General features: G+C 39.5%; 1 protein-coding gene across 7 annotated transcripts in view; it reads left to right on the forward strand.

Moving 5' to 3' along the window:
- Positions 1-1,176: 1,176 nt before the first annotated feature.
- Positions 1,177-25,713, forward strand: part of BTBD8 (BTB domain containing 8) — a 44,283-nt gene continuing 19,746 nt past the window's right edge. Inside the window, exons 1-10 of one of the 7 annotated variants that reach the window (XM_075424896.1) lie at positions 1,177-1,473; positions 1,554-1,739; positions 12,428-12,699; positions 13,610-13,727; positions 16,775-16,864; positions 19,057-19,137; positions 20,287-20,383; positions 20,998-21,086; positions 21,299-21,401; positions 24,794-24,976. In XM_075424896.1, coding sequence (XP_075281011.1) covers positions 1,277-1,473; positions 1,554-1,739; positions 12,428-12,699; positions 13,610-13,727; positions 16,775-16,864; positions 19,057-19,137; positions 20,287-20,383; positions 20,998-21,086; positions 21,299-21,401; positions 24,794-24,976 — 1,416 coding nt within the window. In that variant the 5' untranslated portion in view covers positions 1,177-1,276. Of the gene's footprint in view, positions 1,474-1,553; positions 1,740-1,836; positions 3,772-3,807; positions 5,761-5,787; positions 11,886-12,427; positions 12,700-13,609; positions 13,728-16,774; positions 16,865-19,056; positions 19,138-20,286; positions 20,384-20,997; positions 21,087-21,298; positions 21,402-24,793; positions 24,977-25,713 lie in introns of those variants that run through there. The other 6 variants (XM_075424895.1, XM_075424900.1, XM_075424898.1 and 3 more) reach the window with 6 other exon arrangements.

Here is a 25,713-nt window from a genome sequence, read left to right on the forward strand (position 1 = left end):
CGTCCCCAAGAACCGCTGCCAAGTTCCTGTGTTTGTAGGAGGAAGAGGCACAGTGATTACGGAAACAGAGGGCAGAATTAACTTGGACCTGATGGCAGGGGAGGAGAAAACTGGATGGTAACTGCAAAGAAAAAAGAAGCACGAAACGTGAGTCCCCAGACGAGGTGCGTCACCTGCTGTAGGGTTTCCCAAGGCTCCCTCTCCAGCTGCAGAGAAGCGCGGTGCCCTGGGAACAGACGAGGACGAACATGGAGGGGGGAGAACTGGAGCCACCTGAGCCTGAACCGACTGCCCGCGCCAGAGCAGAGCAGGGCTGGCAGTTACCGGGGAGCGCCCGCAAGCCCCACGCTGCCTCATGCGTTGTCTCTCGCGAGCCGCGCAGGTACCAGGCGCAGCCCCGGCTGTCGCCCTCCCACGGAAGGGGGCCGAGGGGTGCTGGCAGCGCGGCATCAGCTCTCAGCTGGCGGCTGGCTGCCTTCGTGCGGCGCTCACAATCTGAAGGAGAGTCCTCTCGGTGTGGGGACGATGGTGTTGATCTCGCCTCTTCCATCTACGGCTGGTACCTGCTTTTGACGGATAATCTTCCCCCGAATATCTTCAGCATTTATCAACTTAAATCGTTATGTGCCTTTTTCACTTAAAGTTGGAAAGGGTCTGCTTGTCTCCGAAGCGTCTTGTAGGGCGACCCTTATCGCCTAACGCGGCAGTTTAATTTCTCGGCAAGAGAGCCGGCGCTGGGGAGCGGGGTTTTCCCGCGGAGCGCCCGCTCGCCGGGGCTCCTGCTCTCTGTGACAAGGGCAGCGGGCGAACACGTAGCGGCCAGCAGCCAGGCTCCGGGGGCGAAGCGGCCGGCGGCGCTGTCCCGGTCGGGGCGGCACCGGTTGCCCACGACCCCGCCACGGCTCTCCCCGGGAAGAGCGCGGCAGGAAACCACCGGCCTCGGCGCCGGCCGGCAGGCGGCGCCCTCCCCGCTGCAGCCGGGGCTCGGGGGGGCCGGGCCGGAAGGGCCCCGCCCCCCCCCGCGGGAGGGACCGCCCCGGCCACAGGGGAGGGAGGCGGGGAGGGCCGGGTCTCCGACCCCCCGCTAGGGACGGGCGGGGCCAGCCGGAGCGCCGCTTGCCTCCATTAGCGGAGGCCGCTGCTGGCCACGCCCCCTGAGAGCGAGTGGGGAAGGCGGTGCAGCCCGCGGCGGGGGGCTGTCGCGCCCTGTTGGGAGACATTCCCTGGGCTGCGGGCGGGGCTGGCGGCGACGGGAAGGAGGGCGCCGCTCGCGGCGATGAGCGCTGTGCCGGTCGTTCTCGCGAATACGGCGGGCCGCCCCTCCGGCCGTCTGTCAGTCCCGAGCGGGAGCGGCTGCGGACACATGGCGCGCTGCGGGGGCGGCGCCGCGCCGAAGGGCCCCGGCCCGGCGGCGGTGGAGCGGCAGCGGCTGAAGGCGGCGCTGGCCGAACAGCTCCGGCAGGACCTCGGCAGGTAGGCGCCGGGGGGCGGCTCCGGGCGGGCCGGCGAGCCGGGCCGGGCGGGCAGGCGGCGGTGACGGTTCGCTCCCGCAGGCTGCTGGCGGAGGGGACGCGCTCCGACGTGACCATCCGCGTGGGCGAGGCGGCGCTGCGGGCGCACCGGGCGGTGCTGCTGGCGCGGGCGCCGCGGCTCTTCGCCGGGCTGGGCGGGGGGCGGCCGCCCCGGCAGGTGCTGCGGCTGGAGGGCGCGGGGCCGGCGGAGCTGCGGCGCTTCCTGCGGTGAGTGCGCGGCGGCGGCGGCGGCGGCGGCGGCGGCGGGCGGGGGGCCGGCGCCATTCCTCCCCCGTTTTCCTCCCTGTTAACGGCTGTTTTGAAGCTTTCCCCGTCGGAGCAGCATCTTCACCGCCTGCCCGCAGCGCCTGCAGAGGACTTCCCTGTACCTTACTGATTTCCCTCTGCCTTCCTCCCGCTGCTGACGGCGCGTGGGTAAACTCTCCACCACAGCGTGTTTTTTATGGTATGTAAAGGCTTTGTAATAGAACAAGAGAAAAAGCAGCAAAAATCCCGAACGTATCCTTTAAAATTGTCTGTGCCTACTAATATCCTCGTTAGCAAGATTCCCCTAATGAAAAACAACAAAGAAAAATCACTCTGGTATCGTGTTAGGAACAAAGTTACGGATTCGGAGACCTGGGAGGCCTTGGTCAAGTTAGGTGAAGGTGCTTCACAAGGATGCACCAAGTTAGAAGCGGCGTGGTCAGCAGCGAAGCCGTAGCGACCCGCAGGCTGGGCCGGACACGGCACAGCCTCCCCACCGAACCGGGGTCCCAGAGGCCAGCGCGGCCGGTGGGCTGGCTGCTCCCCAGCACTGGTGCAGGGGCCGGCGTGTTTCCTGCTGCCAGCTTGCCCGACTTCCCGCTCATCTCGCTGCACGCTGCCGGGGAGCACGTCGGGGCGCTGGCCAGTGCCACCACCAGACCCTGCAACCCTCCATGCCTGTCAGTGCCTCTGATCCTTCCCTCAAAGAACTGAGCGGCGCTGGCTTTTCTGTGGCGGTGCCACCGACCTCCTATGAAAAGGGGCTGATGCGAGAGCCGGTGGGCTCGCTGGGGCACACGCGGGAGCGGAGCGTAGGCACTCTGGGGTGTCAGATGGGTTCAGGATGTGCCTAGAAAATGGATGCACCTGCAAGCTCAAGAGTGCTGGCAAGAGGAGGGGGAAGGTGTTGCAGTTTTGAAGTTTAGTGCCTAAAATATAACCTAGGCTGACCTCTCCCCACTGGTTTCACTTGTTCTCTCTTTAAATTTGTAAATAAGGCAGTAAATGGCTAAAAATGTGTATTCAGGGTACTAAAGTTACAAGTATGAAAGAAAACTTTCTGAACTGAGAGTAAAACCACAGAATCACTGTAGTGGAACAGGCTGATAAACTGGCATTTGTTAGGTGACTCTCAAAGCCTGGCAGGAGCATCAGCAAAACAAGCGGTAAGAAACAAAACAGCATGGATTTTGTCTCGTATTGTTCTGAACTCTGTTATTGTTTTGATCACGTTCATTTGCTTCACATTCACGTAAGTGGTGGTACAGAAGACTTTCATGCATAAGCATGATAATACAAATTTTAAAAATTCCAAATTATTTTAATTTGGACATTGGGAAATAATTATTGGGAATAATTATTTTAGTTCTTTATCTACTGTTATTTGCTTGTTTTCCTAATGTAAGCACTTAATATGCCTATAGTTAATTGATACTTGCTTTCAATTTTGTTAGTGTTTGCTGGAAGGCAAATAACGATCGCTAGAGCCCTGCATGTTCTCCAAAAAACATGGTACTGAAAAACGCCTTTCAACTCAAAACAGCTTATCTAATTAGAAATCTTTTGTCTTTTCAGTGTGAGTTTAGATTCTTCAGATGAACATCCCCATATATTCTAAGCTATGTATGAAGTGCACTTCGCAAAATGGTTGATTTTTCTTAACTTGGTCTTCAGTGCTGTTTGATATTTCAGATTTTGAATTCTCTAAACTAGTATATTTTGTGAAAATGTGTGTCAGAGAATGCACTGGAGTTTGACCACAGTGAACTACTCTGCACCAAAAGCAGCTTTGGTGGAAAAGAGCCTAATTTCATTATTGGTTCATTGTTGGACTGATGACTTCTGCTAGTGTCGGTGGCTATTGAATCTCAACGAGGTCTTACTGTTAAGATGCAAATGGATTAGATCTTCACAAATCCAAGCCAGTGCCTTACATTATACCTTGAGGTTGCCTGAAAGCTAGCCTAGTTCTTGGAGCACGGGATTCGCCATGGTGAGTTGTAACAAAGACCTGTAGCTGCAGTTGAGCTCCCAAGAGAAAGTTGTCATCTTCTACAAAAGCTCTATGTTTTCTGCTTATATATTCTGTTTCTCTGTAGAACAGAAGTGGAATACTAGTATAGCACTGAAGAGTTCATCAAAACTCTGACAGAACCTCATTCCTTTTCCTGTTTGTGTTCAGCTTTTATTTTGGCATCCCAAGTAAAAATGATCCTTCCTTGCGGATTTAGGGATTTTTTTTTCTCACAAGCTGTATCTGGCATGCATCTTGGTGAGACAGACTTCCGTTGGGCCTCTGTCTCTCTTAATCAGGAGAGATGTAGGCTACGTGTCAGTTGTGTGCTGAAGGCTGTGCAGCTCCTCTTGCCAAATTTCTGAGCATTTTTGAGCAGGATGGAGGACATGGTGAACTTCATGCTGATCTTTCTGCATAGCCTCAGCGTGAAATAGATGAGCACTACTTAGTTTCCCTCCCTGTACTTGTACTGTCTGAGGACACCAGCAAGAAACTGCTGGTCACCAGCAAGTGCAGTATCCGTACTGCAGACGCTATTCACCCTATGTTTTTGCCCAGTGAAGCTAATGTAATATTGACTCTGCCCTCCAATAGCCATCTGTCACGGAACTAGGAAAGGGTCAACAATTGCAAGTATGTCAATGGCAGGAGATGACTGTTCAAGCAGGGTTCTGCAGTCTGCCTTGAGAACTGAGCAACTTAGCATCCCTGAAGGACAGCAGTCTGTCACAGATCATTAGTATCTTGTCTTCTGAGAGACAAGCTGCTTTTACCCTTTCAGTCAGAAAAATGAAGCTTTAGAAATAAAAATCTAGTTACTATTCTCATTGTCTCCTGATATTTGTATTAAAGAGATCTGATTTAAGGAAGGACAGAGAAGGACCTAATGACAGTCAGATCCAGTTAAAAAGCAATAAATATGGATCAAATACAAAGGAATACAGTTGTCATTGTGACGTTTACTGCCACAGGGGTTAATTTGCAGCACCAGCAGTTGATGCAAAGTAGACCAGCCAAGGCTTCGACCGTGTTGTTGTGTTTGTATAGATCTGTATTGGGGAATAGAAGGATGCTACCTCTAGCTTAAGTGGAGATGCAAATATTCTTGAAGGTAGACTCCTAGACAGCATGATGACAGTAACTTCTTTCTGTAGACTGTATGCACACCTTTCTTTTGTAGAATAAATTTTAGGCTGTAGCAACTGCTATTAATACAACAGATATCCTACAGCATTGTTCCAGTTTCATCTGTCACTGAGTCACACCTCTTGCAATCTCATTGCTGCTCATGTCTGTCAGAATCTTTCCTGTGTGCAGGGGAGAAAAAAACAAGCCAGAAGGGCAGGCACCTGTTCAAATTATGTGAAATCAGATTGACACTATAGAAGATGATGGCTTAGCTCTATTTTCAGCTTGACCTTCTCTTGTGTGTGAGGTTTTCATAACACAGTTGCGCCAAATACACCACAACTTGTTTGTGAGTATTTCTTCTTCAAATGCAATTCCTAGTTACAGTTCCATAACACTGGATTACACAGTAGTGAAAAAGGAAACATTTCTTTAAACAAGTTGTGGATGAGATTATTCTTATTGATTGCTAGACTGTCGTAGTCCCCATTGGATACTGGCTATTTTGGAGGAAACAAATGTGGGTTCTGTTCAAGTACACTGAATTCCTTTACGCTTATGCCTCAGCAATCTTACCCTTAATATCTAGGCTTCTACATTCCCCTCTAATGGGTTATGATTGCAGACCACTCTGTTTCAGAAGAGTAGCATGCCTCCTATGTTCTTGAAATGTTTTGGGTTATGCAGTTTACTCTGATATGATCTTTCCTTTTTATCCTCTTACCACTTGTGCCTGTTGATGTGGTGTGCCCTACCATGCAAGGAGTATCTTCTCTGAGCCACTGATTTATGAAACTTGAAGCTAACTGCAAAAAGGGCTTTCTGTGACACTTGCAGGTGCGTTTCATGGCTCAACAACTATTCTTTCCCTTGCATTAAGACATAAGGGAATCAGCAATACAGCTGAAAAAAAATCATCCCTCCCAAAACAAATGGTATTAACAAACCCCCACCCTGCGGGGTTTGAGCAACACAAGAAATTTGATGTGACTGTCTTAAACTTTGTGAAACGATATATCCTGAATTATGGAAGTTAAAATGCTTTGTAAAGGCTTATCTCCAGTGAACAGTGAAAACTGAGAAAGTTGAAAACAAATTATCATGAACCAAAGTGTTTTTTTTCCCAAGTTAAGGGATTAAGGAATTCACTCCTGAATAGCTAAGCTGTTTTAACTTAATGGCTTTTGTTCATACAACCATATTTTCTGGTATGAGTTTGTTCCTGCAGCGACAAGTTAGTTTGTTGTGGTTGTAAATGTGAGCTAAGCTAGTCATTGAGAATAATTAGACTTTGATAAGCAAGGAAGGTGGGAGGAAGGGCAATAAGTAAGATACTGCATGAAGCTTATAGTTTAGATTTTTATGCTATATCCTGTTGGGGGAAGAAAGCCTTCACCATGAGGACTTGTTTCTTTTGATGAAAACAGGCTTTAAACACATGCCAAACAATGGCGACCTTATCTCCTTTCACCATCCATAGAAACAATGAGTTTGTCTTTTGTATTACTGGATTTTTTTTTTTGGACCCATGTTTATATCTAATCTCAATTTCTCAGGGGAAGCTGAGAAGCTAAACTGTCAAGTCACAATATATTCGGTATATGTGCATTATTAACATCTTGCTTTGGAAAACATAGTGTCTTAATGCCATGGATTTATGCCTCGAAAAAAAAAAATCAATTTATGTGAGAAATTGGTAGAAACCTTTCACTGGGACCATGATTTCTTAAGGCCCAGATTCTTCTGCTGCTGAAATGCTTAGCTTTCACAAGAAATTGGAAAATTTAATTAGCATCTGTGTGAGGCAGTGAAGCAGTTGATGTTGCATCTCATGAGAAGAAATTTACTGAAACACTTGTCTCAAGAAATCAATTAAGTTAAAATAATCATCTGAGCTGCAAAAGTCAAGCAGATGGTTGTTTTAGCAAATCTAAAGGGAAATGGAAGAATCTTAAGTGATTAAAGTAGGTGGAAGTTGTGCGTATAACATGCCTAACTTGCACTAAAAAAGATTGACTCCTATAGCTATATTGCTGAAATACTTTTGCAAGTCCACCAAGATTAAATGCAGTGTGTGAGAGTATTTGCTGCAGCTGGGTTTGCTGAAGACATCAATGCATTAAAACCGTGGGCAGGAAGTGGTTTGGAGACTTCCTGCATTCTCAATGTTATTTCTATTAATAACAGTTACTAGATCTTGTTTTTATTTTGGCATTTAATTGTGATAGCACATAGCTTTAAGTAAAACTGTATATTATGGTATTTTACACATGTATAGCAGATATTTCATTGCTAATCTTCTTACTACATGAAGTTCTGGTATGTGCTATACCAAGTTCCCATTGAAAACAACACACAGCATCTATACAACTTGTGAATAAAAGAAAAACATGGGGGGTTTTGTCTGTTTTCATTAATTGTATTATCCCCTATGTTACCAAATAACTATCCTGTTCTGGGCATTTGTAGTTGTCCATCTATTCTAAAGTTACCATAGTATCTTTTTTTCCAGGGCAATTAAACCGACGCACTGTCCAACAGTAGAATTTCCCCTTTTCATATGTGTCGGACTTTTGTGCTGACAGCTTCATGCTATCCATAGTATTTATGACAGAGAAGTTTCTGATTTCCTGATGGACTTTAGCGTTAACAATCAGTCTGTGTTGCTAGCTGGTAGTAAAAATGTATCAAGATTAAAAAAAAATAAATCCTCTCCCCTGGCATTAATGGCTTTTGTTCAAGCCTGCTTTGTAATCTCTTTACTAATGCTCTGCAAATCTGGGCATATACACAACATATCCATAACAACATGTACAAGATCCTGTCTGTTTAAACAGTGAGTGTCTAAGAAAAAAGCACTTCTCTAGTGCCATCAATGATGAGTGTGTATGTATAACTTTAAGGAGAAAGTGGGTAAGGAGAAGATGTCAGGTAACTGTCTTCTCCTGATGGGCTCTCAGTGAAGAACTCTGACTCAGAGGAAATGGAAGCTGTTGTATGGGAGCATTTGAAAGGTGGATGCCTAATTCATTGAGAATTTTTTATTTATTTGGTTAACAACTGTTTTGGGAACAATAGGAGAGGCTGTACTAATAGCCTTCAGTAAAGTTTGGTGATGATGGTGTTAATTCCAGTGACTTTTGGTGTTCTCAGAAATAAAAAATGGGTTCCTCATGCTTTTAAATATGGTGTTTCATTAAAATAAAACCTGCCGTTTCTTGCTTTCCTTCTTATTTGTGTTGTCTCCATGGCCATTAGTGGCATACTACAGTTCCATTTGGGATTTTGTTAGTCTTGCAGACAGTGGGTGTGTCCCACAGTAAGGAAATTCACCTCTTGACTCGAAGGACCAAAGAACTGGATCATAACTCAAAATTCTTTTTCAATCTAAATATTATCTTAGAATTTGTTTTTGTGGTCCTTTTTTTAAATATTTTTACTGAGCATAAAAATGTCTTACTGATTCTAATCGGTATTGGCTTTGTGGCTGTTCTGAGCACAGAACTGCATTATTGTTCTTCTAATGACACTATGGTTTTCAGGACTCTGGAGTCATGCGTCTACAATTGATAGAAATAGGTGGGCTTTAAAAAGAGCTCTCAGGCTGAGAAACTTCCCAAAGAATTTAGCCTAAGTGGTTTGGAATGAAAGGAGATACAACTTCAGGGCACCTTTAAAAACAAAACTGTGAATTAAATTTTCAGATGCACAAAAGTAAGTTTGGTTGGGCTACTTAGTATTTTTTAGTACTTTGCAAACTACCCACAAAGTACATGCTTTTCTTCAAAGTGCGTTTTGAGATGTCTGTGTAGACTATGTGTTGTTATAAAAACAAAATAACTCCATACTCTTCATGCATTCTAGGAAGCTGTTTGGTTACAGTGAGTACAATCTAGTTCTTTCCTGATCACCATTAGGGATGTTGGAAGAACTGGAACATTTTTATGCCTTCTTAGATTGTTCAGATGACTATGAAAACTGCCTTCTTGTAAATACTTAACTCTGTTCAAAACTGGTCAAGCTCTAAGACCTCCTGATGATACCTCTGTAATCTTCTGCACTTTAACTTACTAAACTAAGGTGTCACATCAAATGATGCCTACTCAAGAGGTCTGGAACAGTAAAAACTATTCATATCATAATTCTGTAGGAAGGGTCCTGGTTTCTTCCAGCAACTGTGTTTTAAAGAGATGGTTTTACATTATCACTAAAACATCTGAGCTCCAAGGTCCGAGCTATGTATTTTGCTATAAATGAAAGATTTTCCTGGCTTTTGCTTACGCAGGAAGGTGCCATTTGATACTCTGTAGAAGACAGTCTAGAAAGCTTCACTCTGCCTTTAGAAGTGAGCCTATAAAATAAAGGGTGTTGCCAAGCAAAGTTTTCTGTAACAGGTTTTATTTAGAAAGCTGGAGAATCTTCCATTCTGGAAAAAACATTTAATGGGATTTAACTGAGAGAAAGGAAAATTTCTAAAAGATGTGCCAAAATCATTATTGTTGTCTGTGAAGCAGAAAAATGGATGCCTCTATGAGTCTTTCAAAGTAGTAAATTTACAGTCTGTGTTAAGCAGGACTCTAATATACAGATACTCTGATAAGTTTCTGGAAGTAATAAATCCAGGACTGGCTGGATTTTAAACATTAACTAAAATAATCAAGGCTCCCTGACTTTTTACAGGAAAAAACTTAGACTAACTTTTTGAGATCTAAAAACCAGTTACTTAGTTCTCGTTCAACAACATGCCACTTCTTTTATTTACAGAGTTGTGGTAAGGGTGCCATTTTCATTGACTTAAGCCTAGTGATAATAGAATTGCATTCCTGAGTTTTCTTATGTAAATTATCTGAAAATACCCTGAAGATTCCCAGGAGACTGTTGCCTCATTGCCCAGCTTATCAGATTCCCTGTGGATATGTTTTTCAGTTACTGGCAGAAAGTAAGCAAGAATATTAAAATAATGAATTTATGGCAAAGCAGGGCATCTTTTACCGCTGATTTTATTTCTCCCTCAAAGTCCATTTATACTGTCTTGACATGTTGAATATGCAACAGCTCCACAGCAACATAAAGGTGAATAAGTAGAGTTCCAGTGCTAATTCAACATAACGTGTTTTGAATAGCAATTTTCTTTCAACAAACCCTTACTAGAGATCTTCCTGCAGTTTTTCACATTCAGTATGTGTTACCAGTTTGCTTCTGTAATTGTGGTATTTGCTTGCATCTGGTGAAGATGCAGGGACAAAGGGGGAGTGATTGGATTTTTGTCTAGTAGTAGTATTGTCTATTTAAGTGACATTTCTTGGAAGATCTAATGTGGAGAAACAACTTGAAGACAAAGCTCCAGAATACTTCTGTGGAATTCTGAAATCTCTAGGTTAATTGGGTTTCTACTTTGAATTTCTGTTCTTGAGTCCTACTGGCATAGATCTGTAAAACACAGATGGCCAGGATGGAAATTTACTGATGCCTGAAGTCAATCATCTCATGACCCTATGAACAGCGGTACCCATTGAGGCCCTTTGAGCTCTCCTGGACCGCAGCAGACTGTGCCCAGCATCTCCCTCTGAGTGGGATGCCTCTCAGAGCACTTCGAACTCTGAAGTTCGAAGTTACCGTCGCTGACGGAACCTGGGCTGAACTGCAGGGATCCCTCACTCCGTGAGGCTCAACCTTTGCCCATTGAGAAAATCATTTGAAGTGAGTATTTCACTTAACTCGAGGGGAGTTTTTAAGAGGTACGTTTATATATGCATATTGTCTGTGTGCATGTGTGTGTGAATCGCTTCAAATCATAATATCCTACTGTTGTGATCGTAGTGAATCCTACTTAATCCCTTTGTAAATGCTAAATTAACCAATGATTAATTGCTGCTAAAATCCGTTTACTTTCTCTTTAGCTGTGAACAAACTTTAAATTGTTGCTAGACATATCCTTTAGACATAAACTGTTAAAGTCTGAGGCTAAATCTGGATCCAGCTGGACACGGGCTCCTCTCTGAGAAGAGTTTAGAAAGCAAGGGGGTCCATTCTGAACCTTGTGACTTAACGGAGGGACCTCCCTTATCCCTTACCTCTTTCTTCTATCGCTGTATAAATCATTCTACCTCAATCCTACCTTGATCTTTCCTTTGCACATTCCGTTCATTTAATAAGTAATAGAGTGGACCTTGCCATCAAACTTTGTTAAATCACATTGTTACAAATTCCTATTAAAATCACTTCTTGCAAATACCTTTGACGGTGATTCTTTAAGCGACCTAACCACTCATTTGTGACAAAGCCTAAAAACCCATGTAAAGAGGGTCCACCAATCTTAACTCTTTCAATGTGAAATTTTATTACTCCTGTCACATGTTTTCCTGTACCTTACTTTCAAAATCTAATAACATGTTAACATTCCCATTCCCTACGTTCTTATTTCTTGTCATTCTCTCTTAGTGAGAACCTGTATCACACAGACAAAAACTTCTACCTAACTCAGTCCTTCAAATACAGGACATAAGAAGGAAGATTTATTTGTGTGTTTTCTCTGCCCCTTTAGAGGACAGTGTTCAAATAGCATACTCAAATTACTGTGTTCCCAATATTAACAATAAAGCCTCTTTGCTGTGGAATGATTGACTAAATGCAGATCTGTAAGTACAAGTCTGCTAAATCAAAAGTAACTGTAGCTCTTCTGTTAGACACTGCTAACTTCATCTATATGGTATGAAACCCCTGATAAAGCATGGTATCTGTTCACATTGACTTTTCAGAGCCCCATGAAGTTGCTGGAGTGCAGTATCTTTCTATAAATACAAGATCTTTGCAGTCACAGACTGCAGGCTTTGTTAGTCTTTCCAGATCTTAAGCCAAAAATAAGCTGGCGAAACAGAAGGGGAAGGTGGGAAGCTGGAGCTACTGTATGGGCAAAGTGAAAGTTCTTGGGTCATCTTAACTGCACATTTTCATGCTTTCAAGTACGTCCTGTGAAACTAAAATTTATCTCTGTAATACAATTCATTTATATCTCTATACCGTTCTTACAGTTTTGTACTTGTAACCTTGGTTTCCTCAAAGGTTTTTGTATTTTTGGGTTTGTAAATTTAATGACATTAAAGGAAAATCAAATGGCTTTTCTTGATCATGCTAAGATTTATAAATCGGTCCTCTCATGACTGATACAGTTCACTTCTGCTTTTGCCAGTAGATGATTATAGTAGATCAGCTATAAAGAGCAGACAAAAGTTTCCTTAATCAAAAAAGCAAAGTAAGGGAGAGGAAACTTTGTTCCTTTTAACCTGATACTACATTTTACTTGTAATCCTTGTTTATGCTTTTTCAAGCACTGCAGAAGTAAGTTTTCCAGAGATACAGTTTTTAAAGGTTTTTTTTTTTATTAAGTACTGTAGAGTCCAGCTTTTGTATTCTGATCATGAACTTTGCTAGACAAAAAAAATGACATTTTTTTTGTTTTGATCAATTAAAAGATTACAGGAGTAAACCTAGTGTCATCTTCTAGGCTTGTGTATTCATCTGATAAAAATCTTAAAGAAGCTGAGGAGCTGGCTATGATGAAAAAAGTATGGGAACCCAAATTAATACAAGAAGACAGCATTGCCGCTCTTCAGAACACTCAGACAAATGTAAATTGTCTTGGAGATGGCAAAAGAACACATGTTGATCAGAATACTCCAAGTGGAGCTGTGCAGAAAGAAGTTGCTTGTTCATCTTGTATTGAAGAGGAAATTCCGGAAGTAGTTGTTGATGCAGAAGCCAACAAAGCCACTGCAGGTAGGTTTGGAGTTATACTTGTGTTCATTTTTGTGTTTGGTTTTTTTCTTTTAAGTAATTATCCAAAGACTTATACAGATGTAAAAATTAAAGATATTGTTATAACAGAGCTTACATGGATATTCTTTGCTATGGTCTACCTCATTCTCTCACACTTTGAACAAAGGAATTGCTGTAGAAGTTTGGTAGGAGTGGTTCCCAGCCAATGTGTAGCATAATAAATCTGACAAGACTTGCCAGGCATCAGGCATGTTCATCAGCATCGTGTCCCGTCTCTTCTCTGTAATACAGCAAACTTGAGGCCTCACCACGTGGGACTTGCACAAAGCAGAATGTCTCCATTCCCTTCCCTTTCTAGCAAATTACACTAGTTTCACTGTTGTTTTATTAGGATTTTGGACTCTTTCAGAATCTTCCCTACTACAACTGTGAATGAATAAGCAACACGAGGAAATGTGTAACTGCATCTACACCAGAGGTGCTGGCTGCTACAGCTGTGTCAGTAAGATAGGCTCAAGCAACAAATCTGTTCAGGCAGAAGCTTGTAGCACTACATAACCCTGAACTTCTTCAAGGTTTACTTTTCTTTAATGCTGAGGTATCAGATCTCGGTAGAAAAAAAAAAATGAAGTGGCTTATGAAAAAGTAACCGTAGCACTTCTGTAGATACCAAACATGAAACATTGGTCAAATTTCTGATATCTTCAGTCAAAATGAGAGGTAAAATGCAAGGTCTGGAAAACCTTTCAAGGAAAATTCTAGCTTGAATATGCAATATTAAAAAAAAATCATTATGTCAGATTCTTCTCAAATATTTTAAGCTGCCTGTGTACTGTCAATAGTCTCGCCTACATGAATAGTTGAGTCTACACCAGACAAAGTGAAAACAGCTATTTTTCTCCATCTGCAGGTAATTCCAAACTAGAAACTGCATCTGTGCTAGGAGAAGACTTAATGATGCTCTACAAGAAGCACTGTTGTCCAGATATTAATATTTGCGTAGAAGGCAAAGATTTTCAAGCTCACAGGTACATAAGTATTTACTGTAAAGTTTTTCAATGAAAATCCTTCTAGTATAAAATGCTGCTGGTACTGTATAGTAAGTTATTGCTGGTGCTGTTATCTAGCCATGAACCATTATAGTTTTTAGGTCTCATGTGAGAAGTGGTCATACTTTGATACTAATGAAAATTATTTCTCTCATTAATGGCAACTGTGAAAACAATTGCGTTTTTAGCACTTCTAAGCTTGCCATTGTAAACTCATATAATGAGTATTTACTCACGTATAAATACTGTGTAGGTTTTCTTTGCTAACCTTTTTTTAAATAATCTGTGCTCTCTGAAGAAAATGAAAACTTTATTAATAAACTACTTGGCTATTAATGCTGCATAAAATTACCATGCAGGTAGAAAATTTTTGGAGTAGTAATTATATTTTTTTTTCTGCTCTTCAGAGTCTGCGCATACTAAACCTGATTTTACTTTCATTCCTTCAGTCACAAGGATGTAAAGATTGTTAGCAGCTTTTATTAGACCTGAAGTCCAAGACCATTTAGGAACTTTGACTTGTTTGACTTCTGTAGCTTGGGAAAGCAAATTAAAGCATCAGTACCATACCTTGTACCTTTGTTATGAGTCTGTTTGCATTTGAGATAGCAAACCAGACAGCCTGTATTTTGATCGCTTTGAGTGTATAACTAACTGAGAGAGATTATTAAAACCTCCACTACTTTAAGTATTTTCTCAACAGTGTCGGGGGGTTATATTACTGACATTTCAGATATCTTTACAGAAGATACATTATAACAGTGTGTGTGCTGGGTTGTTTTTGGTTTTTTTAAATAATGGAATTAGGGTATAGACTAAATTTCCATAATGTAGTGTACTTAGGCATGTTTGTTTCTTCTGGTCTACACTATAGGAAGACATGTTCTCAGGTCCATAACCGAGAAACAAATACTTTAATGCAAAAAGAAAGTCACCAAAAAGATTCCATCAGCAGAGCTGCTTTAATTTAGGCCACTAACTGCCTGCAGCAATGTGTCTAGTCTAACTAGCATCAAAAATATAGCAGTAAATCATAGAGAAAACAAGGATGTTCTGAAACGGGCACAAGACTTGCTTGTTTTAGTACTGCATCACATGAACAGTAGGAGTCAATAAGGAAAATCTAACTTTGGGTAAAATTGTGGTGAAAGCACCAGTATGATCTACTTATTTTAAGTTTTTTTTTTAAATTCTCAAACAGGAGACAGTTTAAGCCCCCACCTTCTCCCCACCCACTTATCTCAATATTCCTTACTTTCTCATGAAGCCCTATTAACTTCTTCCAATAGACTTTACAGTGTGAGCACCAGTGCTCTGAGCGAGCTGCGAAGTTTTTTCTTCCTAGTGCTGTATTGTATTCTTACAGAGCTCTGAGCGGAGCAAGTCAAACTTGTTCAGTAATAAACTTGTAGCACAAACCATGACAGTAGGAAAGCACAGATAAATTTACTTCAAATTTATTTGGTATCTCCATATATTTTAAAAGTTAAAATTGTATCAGTGTATATTTAGGTAGTACATACTTGTCCATATTCTACTGAGAAGCTATTTATATTATATGTATATTATATTATGTCTTTGAAATATCCACTTCAACTATGCCATTGAAGTTAGTTCATTACTAAAATTTATTTGGAGGACGATGACAAGATAGGAGATAGTGTATTTCATATCTCCATGATACTGTGTTATTGTATCTTATAAAAACAAGATCGTGTGTGTATTCAGAATTTCACATACTCAAATTTGTGATGTCCCATTTACATGTGGACATATTTCACTAAGATATAAAAGGCTCTGTAAAATCTTCTTTACTATTATTTCTGGATGAATCACAGGAGGAATGTGCAAGAAGTTCCTTATTGAAAGTATTGAGACTTCTGAAGCAGAAGGAAGGGAGATGAGAGATTCCAGAACATATAGTGACTAGAAAAGAGACCATAAATAGAATTCTTCTTACTTCTTCCTACACAAAATGAGAATGCTCTGAAATATTTTAAGAGCCAACAAATACATGTAAAATAAAGGATTCTCATGCCTAATATAACACATTGTTTTTTCTGCCACATGAAATACATAAGTAATTTTATAAGTAATGGGAAGCTTAGTAAGCGTCAGGAAAAAATCGTATGTATGAGAACGTTATCTACAGCTGCAAGAGCCCAGATAAGATATATAAAGGCTAACACTATAACTGGTGTAAATCTGGAAGGCTGAAATCATACAGCAATTTTCATCCACTATCTTCTCTTACTTGTGCCCTTCCACTTCCACCTTAAGAAGTTCCTGTTGCAAAGATCTTCACGTCTGGTTTTTTGAAGACTGTGATACTGGTGGAGATACTGAGCTACACAGACTACTGGTCTGGGGTTTCTTTGTTGTCTTTGATAGAAGTAGTAGTAAATTGGATTAGCTCCTTTATGGCCAGTCATGCCTTTTAAATATACAAGGTAATAAGTCTAAACAGAAGTAATTGATAGCTCTCCTAAACAGTGCTGGAAACACAGGTTATAGGGCATCATATGTTAGTATTAGTTTGTTTGACTGTTAGGATGTTCTGGTAGGTGGCCAGCCAATTTCAAATATGAGAAGTTTTATACTTCTCTTTTCATTTTAATAAACACACATTTTGTAGTATGAAAAGAATTTAAGAGATTCAGGATATAATTATTTGGCTAAAATGGGGCTGCATAAACAAGGTTATTTACTGTTATTTGGTAAATAAAACAGATGAAATAAATTTGCCATTTTATATTATATAAAAGGAAAATGCTTGTGATAATAGATTTCTTCTGTGTGAATGTCAGTCATACTAGAGCCAAGCTTTAACTGAGAAATTTAGAGTACTGCTTGGTTTTTTTTTCCTTCAGCTTATTTTGAAATTCCAAACATACTGGAAGAAAAGGCATGCAGTACACAGATGACACCTTAATGTATAAAGGGCAAAGATTTAAGTCAATGTTATCAAAGAGTCTCGCAATAAATATTTGTATGTAGTGGAATAATGTTTACTTTTTGTCTCTCAGGGCCATTTTATGTGCCAGATCTAGTTACTTCGCTGCTATGCTGAGTGGAAGTTGGGCTGAAAGCTCCCAAGAGCGCATCACTCTTCAAGGGTAAGTGTTGTCTTTGCAAGTCATGGGGGAGCAAAGGTAGGCAATTTAAAATCACTGCAAATATGTAACAACTGTGTTGTGTATAGAGCACTGAAGATTAATCTGCCTTGACACTTTTCTTCGCCCTGATACATTTCCTGAGTACTCTTTTGACTTCAATATGAAACTCTGTGTGCAGTGTATTTGTCAATATTGTCAGATGGTTCAGGGAAGAAGTCTTTTTCATCAGTAGAAGGGTACTAATCCTTTTTTTGTAAAAGAGTATGTTTTATGTTTATGTTTTAGTATTCAGTCTATTTTACAATTCTGTTCTTTCACTTCATGTTGTACATGTCGTGAAAATTATTATGAATATCTGAACAATGTAATTTATTTTTGTACCTATTTGTACAATAAGAGTATATTCACTATGTAAAGACAAATAATTAAATTTCTTAAATAGTGGTTAATAATGATATTTCAGCATCATATACTAAAACAAATTTTGACTAGTGTGCTCATTTGCAATGGCGCTCTGTGTGAGACCTGAAAATAATGGAGCTGTCAGAGTAGGATGAATACTTAGGACTTCATGAATCATCTGGGACTGCCAGGTTCTTTTCAGTATCAGAAAAATCAATTGAAATACATTAAATTTTCTTTAAAAGCAAACTAGTACTGATACTTGTACATGTTAGCTTTTTTGTTCAGGCATGATGTTAGCTGACTCAGCTTTCTTCAGAAAGAACTGTGTACCTTACAGTGCTGCAAAATATAATTGCTTTGTGTTAATATAAAATTGCTTGACCAAGTGGTCCTTTCTCGTATTTTCATAATTTTAGTTTTCTGTCAGTGTAATAATATTGCTGAAAAATCAGGAAGGTTATCTGTTGATCTGGTTATGGCTTCCTAATCCTTATAAAATAATACACTTTTAATGGATTCCTTAGCTTTTATGCTATACCTAGTATATTTTAGAGGCTGATAGTCAGCAATTACTCTGGTATTTACACTTCTTTCCCTATAATTGATTTCCATATGGCTAAGAAATTTTCATCCTTATTTTTCAGTAGAGGCTTTCTCCTGAGAAGTACTTAATCTTTATATGAATATATTCTCATGCCAATGTCTCATGATTTCTGTTATTAAGAATCATATTCATAAGTTTAGTTTTTTGAGTTCAGCTTTCTGCTTGGTGCAGATTTCCACACTCTTTTATAAGTTAAGTACCTATGGCTTATTCTGAAATAATGAAAATTCTGCTTAAGATAGCAGCTGTGGAGACTGTGGGGAAACTCCTTCTTGCTGATTTTATGGCTATCATGTGCACTAATATACAGAGAGACAATTGTGCTGATTTTGCTTCTTAGCATGTTGCAGTGGGGGTTTTTTCCTTTTGTTTTTAGGAGTCAACATCTGTTGTTTAAACATGTCTGATGTTTTAAATGGTCTTAGCTCAATCTGCATGACTACATTCCATTTATACTAATGTACACAGCACTTATGGGTTCTGAAGATTGCACACAAAGACATACATATAGAAGTACAATAATGTATTGTTCAGGAGATCGTATTCACCACTTAAAATAGACATTCTGTGCCTTTCTGCATTATGGTGCTGGGGTGATACAAGGATGCACACACTACTCTGTGTAGGAATTCCATATTTCTTAATCTGAATGTAGGCATAAACACCTTTTCTAAATATTTTGCGATGTGACATTCCTACTTGTGTTGTAATAAAACTATTATATATATTTTTATTGTGGGAAAAGCTTAAATACATCGTAAAATCAAGAATTAAAAATAACTGTTATAAAACAATTTTTAAATATATAGTTGCTTAATAATTGACTTATTACTAGTGAAGAGCTTGGAGATGATGAAAAAAATCCTTTCTGCATATTATCAATGTATATAATCTAGATGCTAGTATTAGTCTGCTTATGACTTATTTTCAAAGATTTCAAGTATTACAAAGTTTCAGCAAGACTATTCAGTAGCAAAATTCACCCAAAATATAGTCCATTTAGATACTTTTACATTGCAGTAATCTTGAAAATAGCTTTAGTTTTCTTAGATGATGTACCTTCCATTCACAGAACAGCTGGACGATGTGTCAGCCTTTTGACCAACTTCCTTTGGCTAAGAAATGTAGTGTGTTTATTCTGGACATGTCTTTATTTGTATTTTTTTTCTTTCTTTTTTTGCAGCATAAGCCATGTAGAAATGAGTGTCATCTTGCTTTTTATATACGGAGGTATTCTGGACTTCCCAGACGAAGTTGATGTTGGGTATATGTCGAATTCTATTATTTTTTTTAATTGTAGTTTGTTCTTGTTCTGTATTTTCTCGGTTAAAAGTCAAAAGGAAAATTCTTCATGTGGTATAAATAAGACAGAGATGTCAAACATAATGATCACTACACCTAAACATACTTGAGGAAATTCCAAAAATAAAGCTGTTGAAGAAATCTTATTTATTTGGCAGCCACTGGAAAAGGTGTGCCAGCCATTTCTGGAATATTATATGAGGAGAGTGAAAAACAGGAGGGTGTTTTATACCAAAGTAATTTCCAATTTGCATGTACCTTCCTTTTAGTTTCAGAATAATATAGACAATGTGTGATAACATATTTGGAATTTATTTTTAAATAATTTGAGTTGATGTGAGGGCTAAGCAGTCTTAGATCCATAAAAGACGATATATAGCAACCAATGTTAAATGTTGGCATTTTCTTCTGGGATAGTTTTAAATCACAGTTTTATACATAATTCTGTATTAGTGAAGTAAGTTCTGAAATGTGTGAATTATTCTCTGAAATCATTTATATATTAGCTGTTGAACTCTGCCGCTAAACATTAAAGCACTACAACTTCTTAATGCTAGAAATTGTTCAAAGTTTGTCCATCTAGAATAAAAATATGGAATTGTTTATAATATGCCCCAATGTCAATATTTATGTAATTAATTTATATAGAAAATAAAACTATGATATTGATTATTATATAAAAGAATTAATAGTGTGCTTACTGTGCTTTTCAGTATTTGGAAGGGACATAATTCTCAGGTATGATGTCATCAATAGCATTTTACGTAATCCTTGGAGAAAAACTACAAAATGCCAAAACTCTGCTGGCACCATTATCTTTTTCACTTGCTACCTTTAGAACAGAGAAACTGAGAGTTTTCTAAACAGTTTCTCAGCCAGTGGCTGAGGCTTATTATATAGACTGAACTCGGTGTTTGGGAGATTGTTATTAGGTCAATACATGTTTCTGTTGGAAGATCATTCTCTGGCAAGTTTCACGCTTGGTTATCAGTCTGTTTCTGCAGTAAATCCTGACTGAACAAAGAGGTGAAATTAGCATGTAAATTGTCTTGTAAGCAAAATACATATATCAAAATGATTTTTGATTCCTGTTGTACCTCTTTCTCTTTAGTCGCATGTTGGGCATTGCAGATATGTATGGGCTAGATGGGCTGAAAGAAGTAGCTATCTACATTTTGAAAAGAGATTACTGCAATTTTTTCCAAAAGGTATGTCAGTTCTCATGCTACTTAGTGAGCCGAAAACCCTAAGACAAATTTTCATTCTATTACTTATACATCATACTGACATGATACTTAAGCTAACACATTGAGCACACAGTTGTTAAGTCAACAGACCCTATTCTTAAGTGTAAATCTGCTAAATTCACTGGGACTGATGATGGGAGGGAGGCCTGTTGTATCATCCACCTATGTATACAAACCTGTAAACGAGAACTGATGAAAAGCAGTATTCCACAAGATTAATTCAATATATTAGAGTATAATTTAAATACATATATGCAATTGTTCTTAATAGAATATGGAAATATTCTATATATTTGCATATCACATTTCATGGGCATATAGTTAGAAAATATTTCTGTTCAATTAAAACTAGTTTAATAACAACTGCTTAGAGCTGAGCATAGGCTCACTAGGCTGAATGCTACTTTATTGACATGTGTGGAAGCAGATGACCTCCCTATTCTGCATGAAGGCAAACAAGCTTAGATACCATGGTAGCTAACAGTACTTCTGTTTGAACTGAAGATTTTGTACTTCTGTACAGCTTCTGTAAGTCAGAATGTACAATAATTGTGATAATTTGCTAATAACTCTAGCCTGTTCCTGGAAAACAGCAACCTGTACTAGAATGCATGGCTATTGCTCATTCATTAGGAGTGGAAAACCTATATGCTGCTTGCCTGAAGTAAGTAAAATAAATTATATTTATGTTTTTCATTTCTCTGCTTTCTGTTGAAATTTTTTTATTTTGCAAGATTGGGTTTATTTTGGCATGTAAAATGTTCACATTGTAAACATTTTTTTCTTCACAATACTTTAGAGGTATCATTTATGTTAACAAGTGAAGACAGAACATTTTTCATCTTCCTTACCTAAGAAAGGCTCTCTTTTCAACAGATGGGTAGGAAAACATTTTGCAAAATGTTTGTCAGAGAGAAGCTTTGCCAGTTTACCTACTGAACTTCAAAACAACTGTCTTGTTATGTTGATTAACTCCTTGGTAAGTAGTATATAGTGTGCTTTATATGAAAAGTACAGTAGTGTAAATTTTTTCCTTATTTAGCAGTACAATGTAATTTAAGAGTTAATAAATATAGTATTTTAAATCTCTAGTACACTTATACTATGTAAAAGTTCCCATTAAAATAACAACTTAAAAACAGATTTTGATGTGCAGGTGTCATTGTTAACTGGCTATCAGTGATCATAAGCCATTTGTTTACAGGCAAACTAACTTTTCAAAAATAAAGTTAACAGTATAGTACACATCTTCTGCTTCTCAGGTAACAGTACTGAATTGGTCCCCTCAAAGCTCAGCATTTGTTTTTTGTGGCACATGCTTACATTGTTCCAATTTAGATCTGCCTAAACTTAAGTACTTTCTAACTGTGTTCTGTATAAAGCTACACTCAGAGCTGACTTAAAGTAACTGATTTGAACTAGACCTGTTATCGGGAATTTGATCCACTAAATGCACTGAATTGTAACAGAGATATGAAGAGTACGTAAGGAGCTAAAGGTGAACCTGTATAGCTGCTGCCAAGCAGGACCGTATGTGTATGTGGCTGTAATGTGGATTGGCATGCACAAAGTGTAATCTAACTAGCTTGGGTAACGTTCATAGGATGATATTGGTTGTAGCACACACCAGACAGCTAACTACGTGATGTCTCTCATATCTCATGCTGAAGTCCTTGTCCCCATGTCTCTCTTATCGTTGTTATCTAAGCTGAATAGCTCGGATATGGCTACCCACACTGCTAAACATACCCCTGGTTCAAGAGATTCACTCTTAAATGGTTCTGGCCAAGAACTGCCCCTGTTTTTTCTCAGGCACTTCTTTGATGGAGTACTTACCCCATCAAGTGCTGAGGCCAGCAGGTCAGCTGTGAGTGGCGGCTGCTACTGCATATTCAGGTGAAAGACTCAAAAACAAGAGATTTCAGAGCTATGTGGCTGTACCACAGGAAGCTTGAGAGTATCCACAGTTATAAAACCTGAACAGTCCTTCTGCCATAACGCATAATTTCTAACAGAATAAAGATAGTAGCTATAGCTCTTCAGATACTAGGTATTCTGCTGTTATATTGGATCAGTATACTTGGTTGTTCCTAGAATATGTACATATTCGTATGACACGTTGTATAAATATTTGAGAAGTTTTAAGTAACACTTTCGGGATTATAGATCAATTCATTCTGATCTGCAGGTGTTTGTAGTTATACCCCCACCCATCTCCAAACTAGGTCAGGTGTGTACTGTAGCCAAGAGTGTAGGTAGGCACAGTTCTAGGCTCCTCTCCAGGCACCCTTGTGCAACATTATCAGGACAGCTTAAAGGTAAACCTAAGCCACTTTAGGCCTTCGTTCCCCTCTGTGCCTGTTATAATATATGAAGATGCTGTGGTTACAGTTTGTGCTGAAATAACGTGTGCTATCTTTAAGCTACCAGTATTTGCAGAACTGCCATGGCACCGTGGTTCTTTGTACTACTCCAGCTGTGTACCCAGCTTCTCTGGAAGATTTTTGCAGTCCGGACTAAAGTGTGTTTTGGTTCCCATTCTACTGATTTAAAATTTGTGTTGGTGTGTCTTTGCAAGATTCGCTGGTATTCAGTGGAAGCCTAGAAACCTTTTCGAATTGCAAAATTAAAAGATAAAGCATAAGCCTCTTCTGCCCACAGAACTGTTCTGGCGAGTGACCATGTAACTCAGAGCAGTTAAGACACCCAGTCCAAAAACTTGTGGAATTCACAATGGAATTTTTCACAAGCTGCAAAATTGCTTAAGGCTGCTTGAGGGAGAGAGAAGAAAAGGTCTGATATTAATTTTGCAGGGGCTACTGTTTTACTATCCTCTTTGCTGCTGCAGTTCTCTGCTGTAAAACTTTTTAACAGTTACACCCAGTTAAACAGTATGACTCTCCTGATCTTTTCATTTACCAATCTTGGAAATGTAAAACCTAGTTAATGTGGGGCAGCCATTTAGAGGAAGAAAAGGTACAAAGAAAAGGAGATTGCTGATCGGAAAATCTCTGGGAAGCCACAATGATGAACACAGAAACATGAAAATGGGAGTGCAGTTTAAAACACTGTTTAGGTACTTATCCCTGATGTCTCAACTACATGCAAGAAGATTACCGGTTTTTTAGATAAGTGGACTCCACTTTAGAATGCTTAGGAAAAATATATAACAAGAGAAGTAAAATTCAGTTAGAGCCACTCCTACGAAGTGCTGATTTAATTAGAAGTCAATGAAGGAATTTTATATTTCACTGGAAGTGTCTAATGGGAGTAAATGCTTATTGCCTTGTGAGCAGGGACTGAATTCTGGACAATTCACAAAGCTTGTAATTGAGTCCAGTGGGAGCAGGATCAAACCATAAGCATATACTTAATCCTTAATTTACCTTATCTGCATGGTAAACTGGTTTTGCCCACAGATGAGTAAAATAATAAAAAAGTATAGTTGAACCATGGCTGGCCACATTTTGTTTTAACTGTAGTACGCATGAAGAAAATCCTCCCTGCTTTATACTTTGCATGGGACAAACATGATTATAGTTTGAATTTACAGTAGGGGGTTTTGTGTCAAATATTTATCTGAATTGTTGCCTTCTCCAGTGTCACTGATCTTACTGCATAATTTATCAGTGACCTGCTAGGTCATGTTGAGTAGAGCTTTCGTTCCATTCTAATGTGGATAACAATAAATAGCAAGTTCTTTTTAAGTTATATGTTAGCCAGGAGGAGTTGCCCTCAGGTACCGTGCTGACGCAGTGCACGAAAGAACCAAAGGCACAGACCAGGGGAATAGATATTAGCAGATCTGTTTGCTTGTTTTAAATGTAACTATAAACATAACAGTAACATTTCTTAGAGAAACGTTAGACAACAAAGAGGGTACATTCAGTTAAAACTCCCATCCGGGAAGACAAATATTTGATGTCTGACTCCTTTTAAATAAAGCAAAAGGATTCATAAATATTAAAATGCTTGGGTATTTATGTATCCCAAATACTAGGCCAGCCACACTCACCTAAAACTTTCACTTACCTGTTTACATAAAAGATTTTTCTCTATTCAGTTTTCTTCAGCGAACATTCGCCTTAGTTCAGGACTGCAGTATGTAATGATACACAGTTGAAAAAATACAATAAAAGATACTGAAAACTTTACTGCCTAACCTCAGCAAGCAAAACAGAAGCAGTAGATTTTTCATTTTCTGCTTTAGTTTCAAAGGTGGGTATAATGTTTGGAATTATCAAAACCTGAATTTGTTTAAAGAAGGGAAATTAATACATGAGTAAGTCTTCAGTAACAGAAGCTGCTTTACAAGCAGCAATTCTTTAGGTGATTACTTGGCAACAGGCTAATTTCTGTTTTTATTTTAAGAACCACAAGAATGCTGCTTTCCTTTTGATGGAGAGTGATCGGCTGATCAATAGTCTTCCCCAAGTGAAATGGACAGAGACAGCTGTGGCCTTGGCATCCAGGCTACAAGAAGAATGCGTAACATTTATTGTGGCAAATTTCCTACATGTAGTACAAAGTGAAGGCTTCTCCATTTTGTTGCAGGTAAAAGTGCCCTCAAGTTATTGTATGCCTCCAAATAAATTGAATTATATCACACTTTGGATAGTTCAGTCTGCTAAATAATGAAAACAGTTTTAACTTTTGCTCTAAACTACAATTTTATAGAAAAAATAAAAAAAAAAACCCATTAGGCAGTGCTAAGTCTTTTTGGGGGCTGGAGTGGTTGTTTTCAGTGTTGTTTTAAAGCACGTTACTTTGATACACAGGGTTGATACTGCATTCAGGTTATGTGCCTCAGTTAAGCAAAAGTTCCAATGAACTTAGTGTGACAGTTTGTGTGTTGGCAAGAGATAAGTATATGCATAAGCTTCAGAAAAGCTTTCGGACCCCTAGAACAGCATGTACTTCTAAGATGAAGTATTAGCAGTATACTCAAACTTCTGATTTTTGTTGCAAATTGCAGGAAGGTGGCAATGCTGCAGGTCCTGGTGAGAACATATCTAGTCACCTAGCTGGTTTTCTCCAGTGACAGGGTTTTTTTTAGCATGTATAGAGGCTTAAAAAGAAATAAATAGGGAGATGTTAAAACATTTTGTCTTTATGTGGCTGTAAATTCATCACAGTGTGTTTGTTCCAATAATTCGGGTTAGTGAGAGGCCTCAGGATGATTTGCAGGAGGCCTGGAGGGGGGTGGCATTATGGAATGGATACAAAGGAAGATGCTCAGCTTTGGAATGCCTCCTGCACAGCGCGATAGCAGATCCTCTCTGCTCAGTAAT

This window comes from Opisthocomus hoazin, chromosome 6 (genome assembly GCF_030867145.1).
Source record: "Opisthocomus hoazin isolate bOpiHoa1 chromosome 6, bOpiHoa1.hap1, whole genome shotgun sequence".
Lineage (NCBI taxonomy): Eukaryota > Metazoa > Chordata > Aves > Opisthocomiformes > Opisthocomidae > Opisthocomus > Opisthocomus hoazin.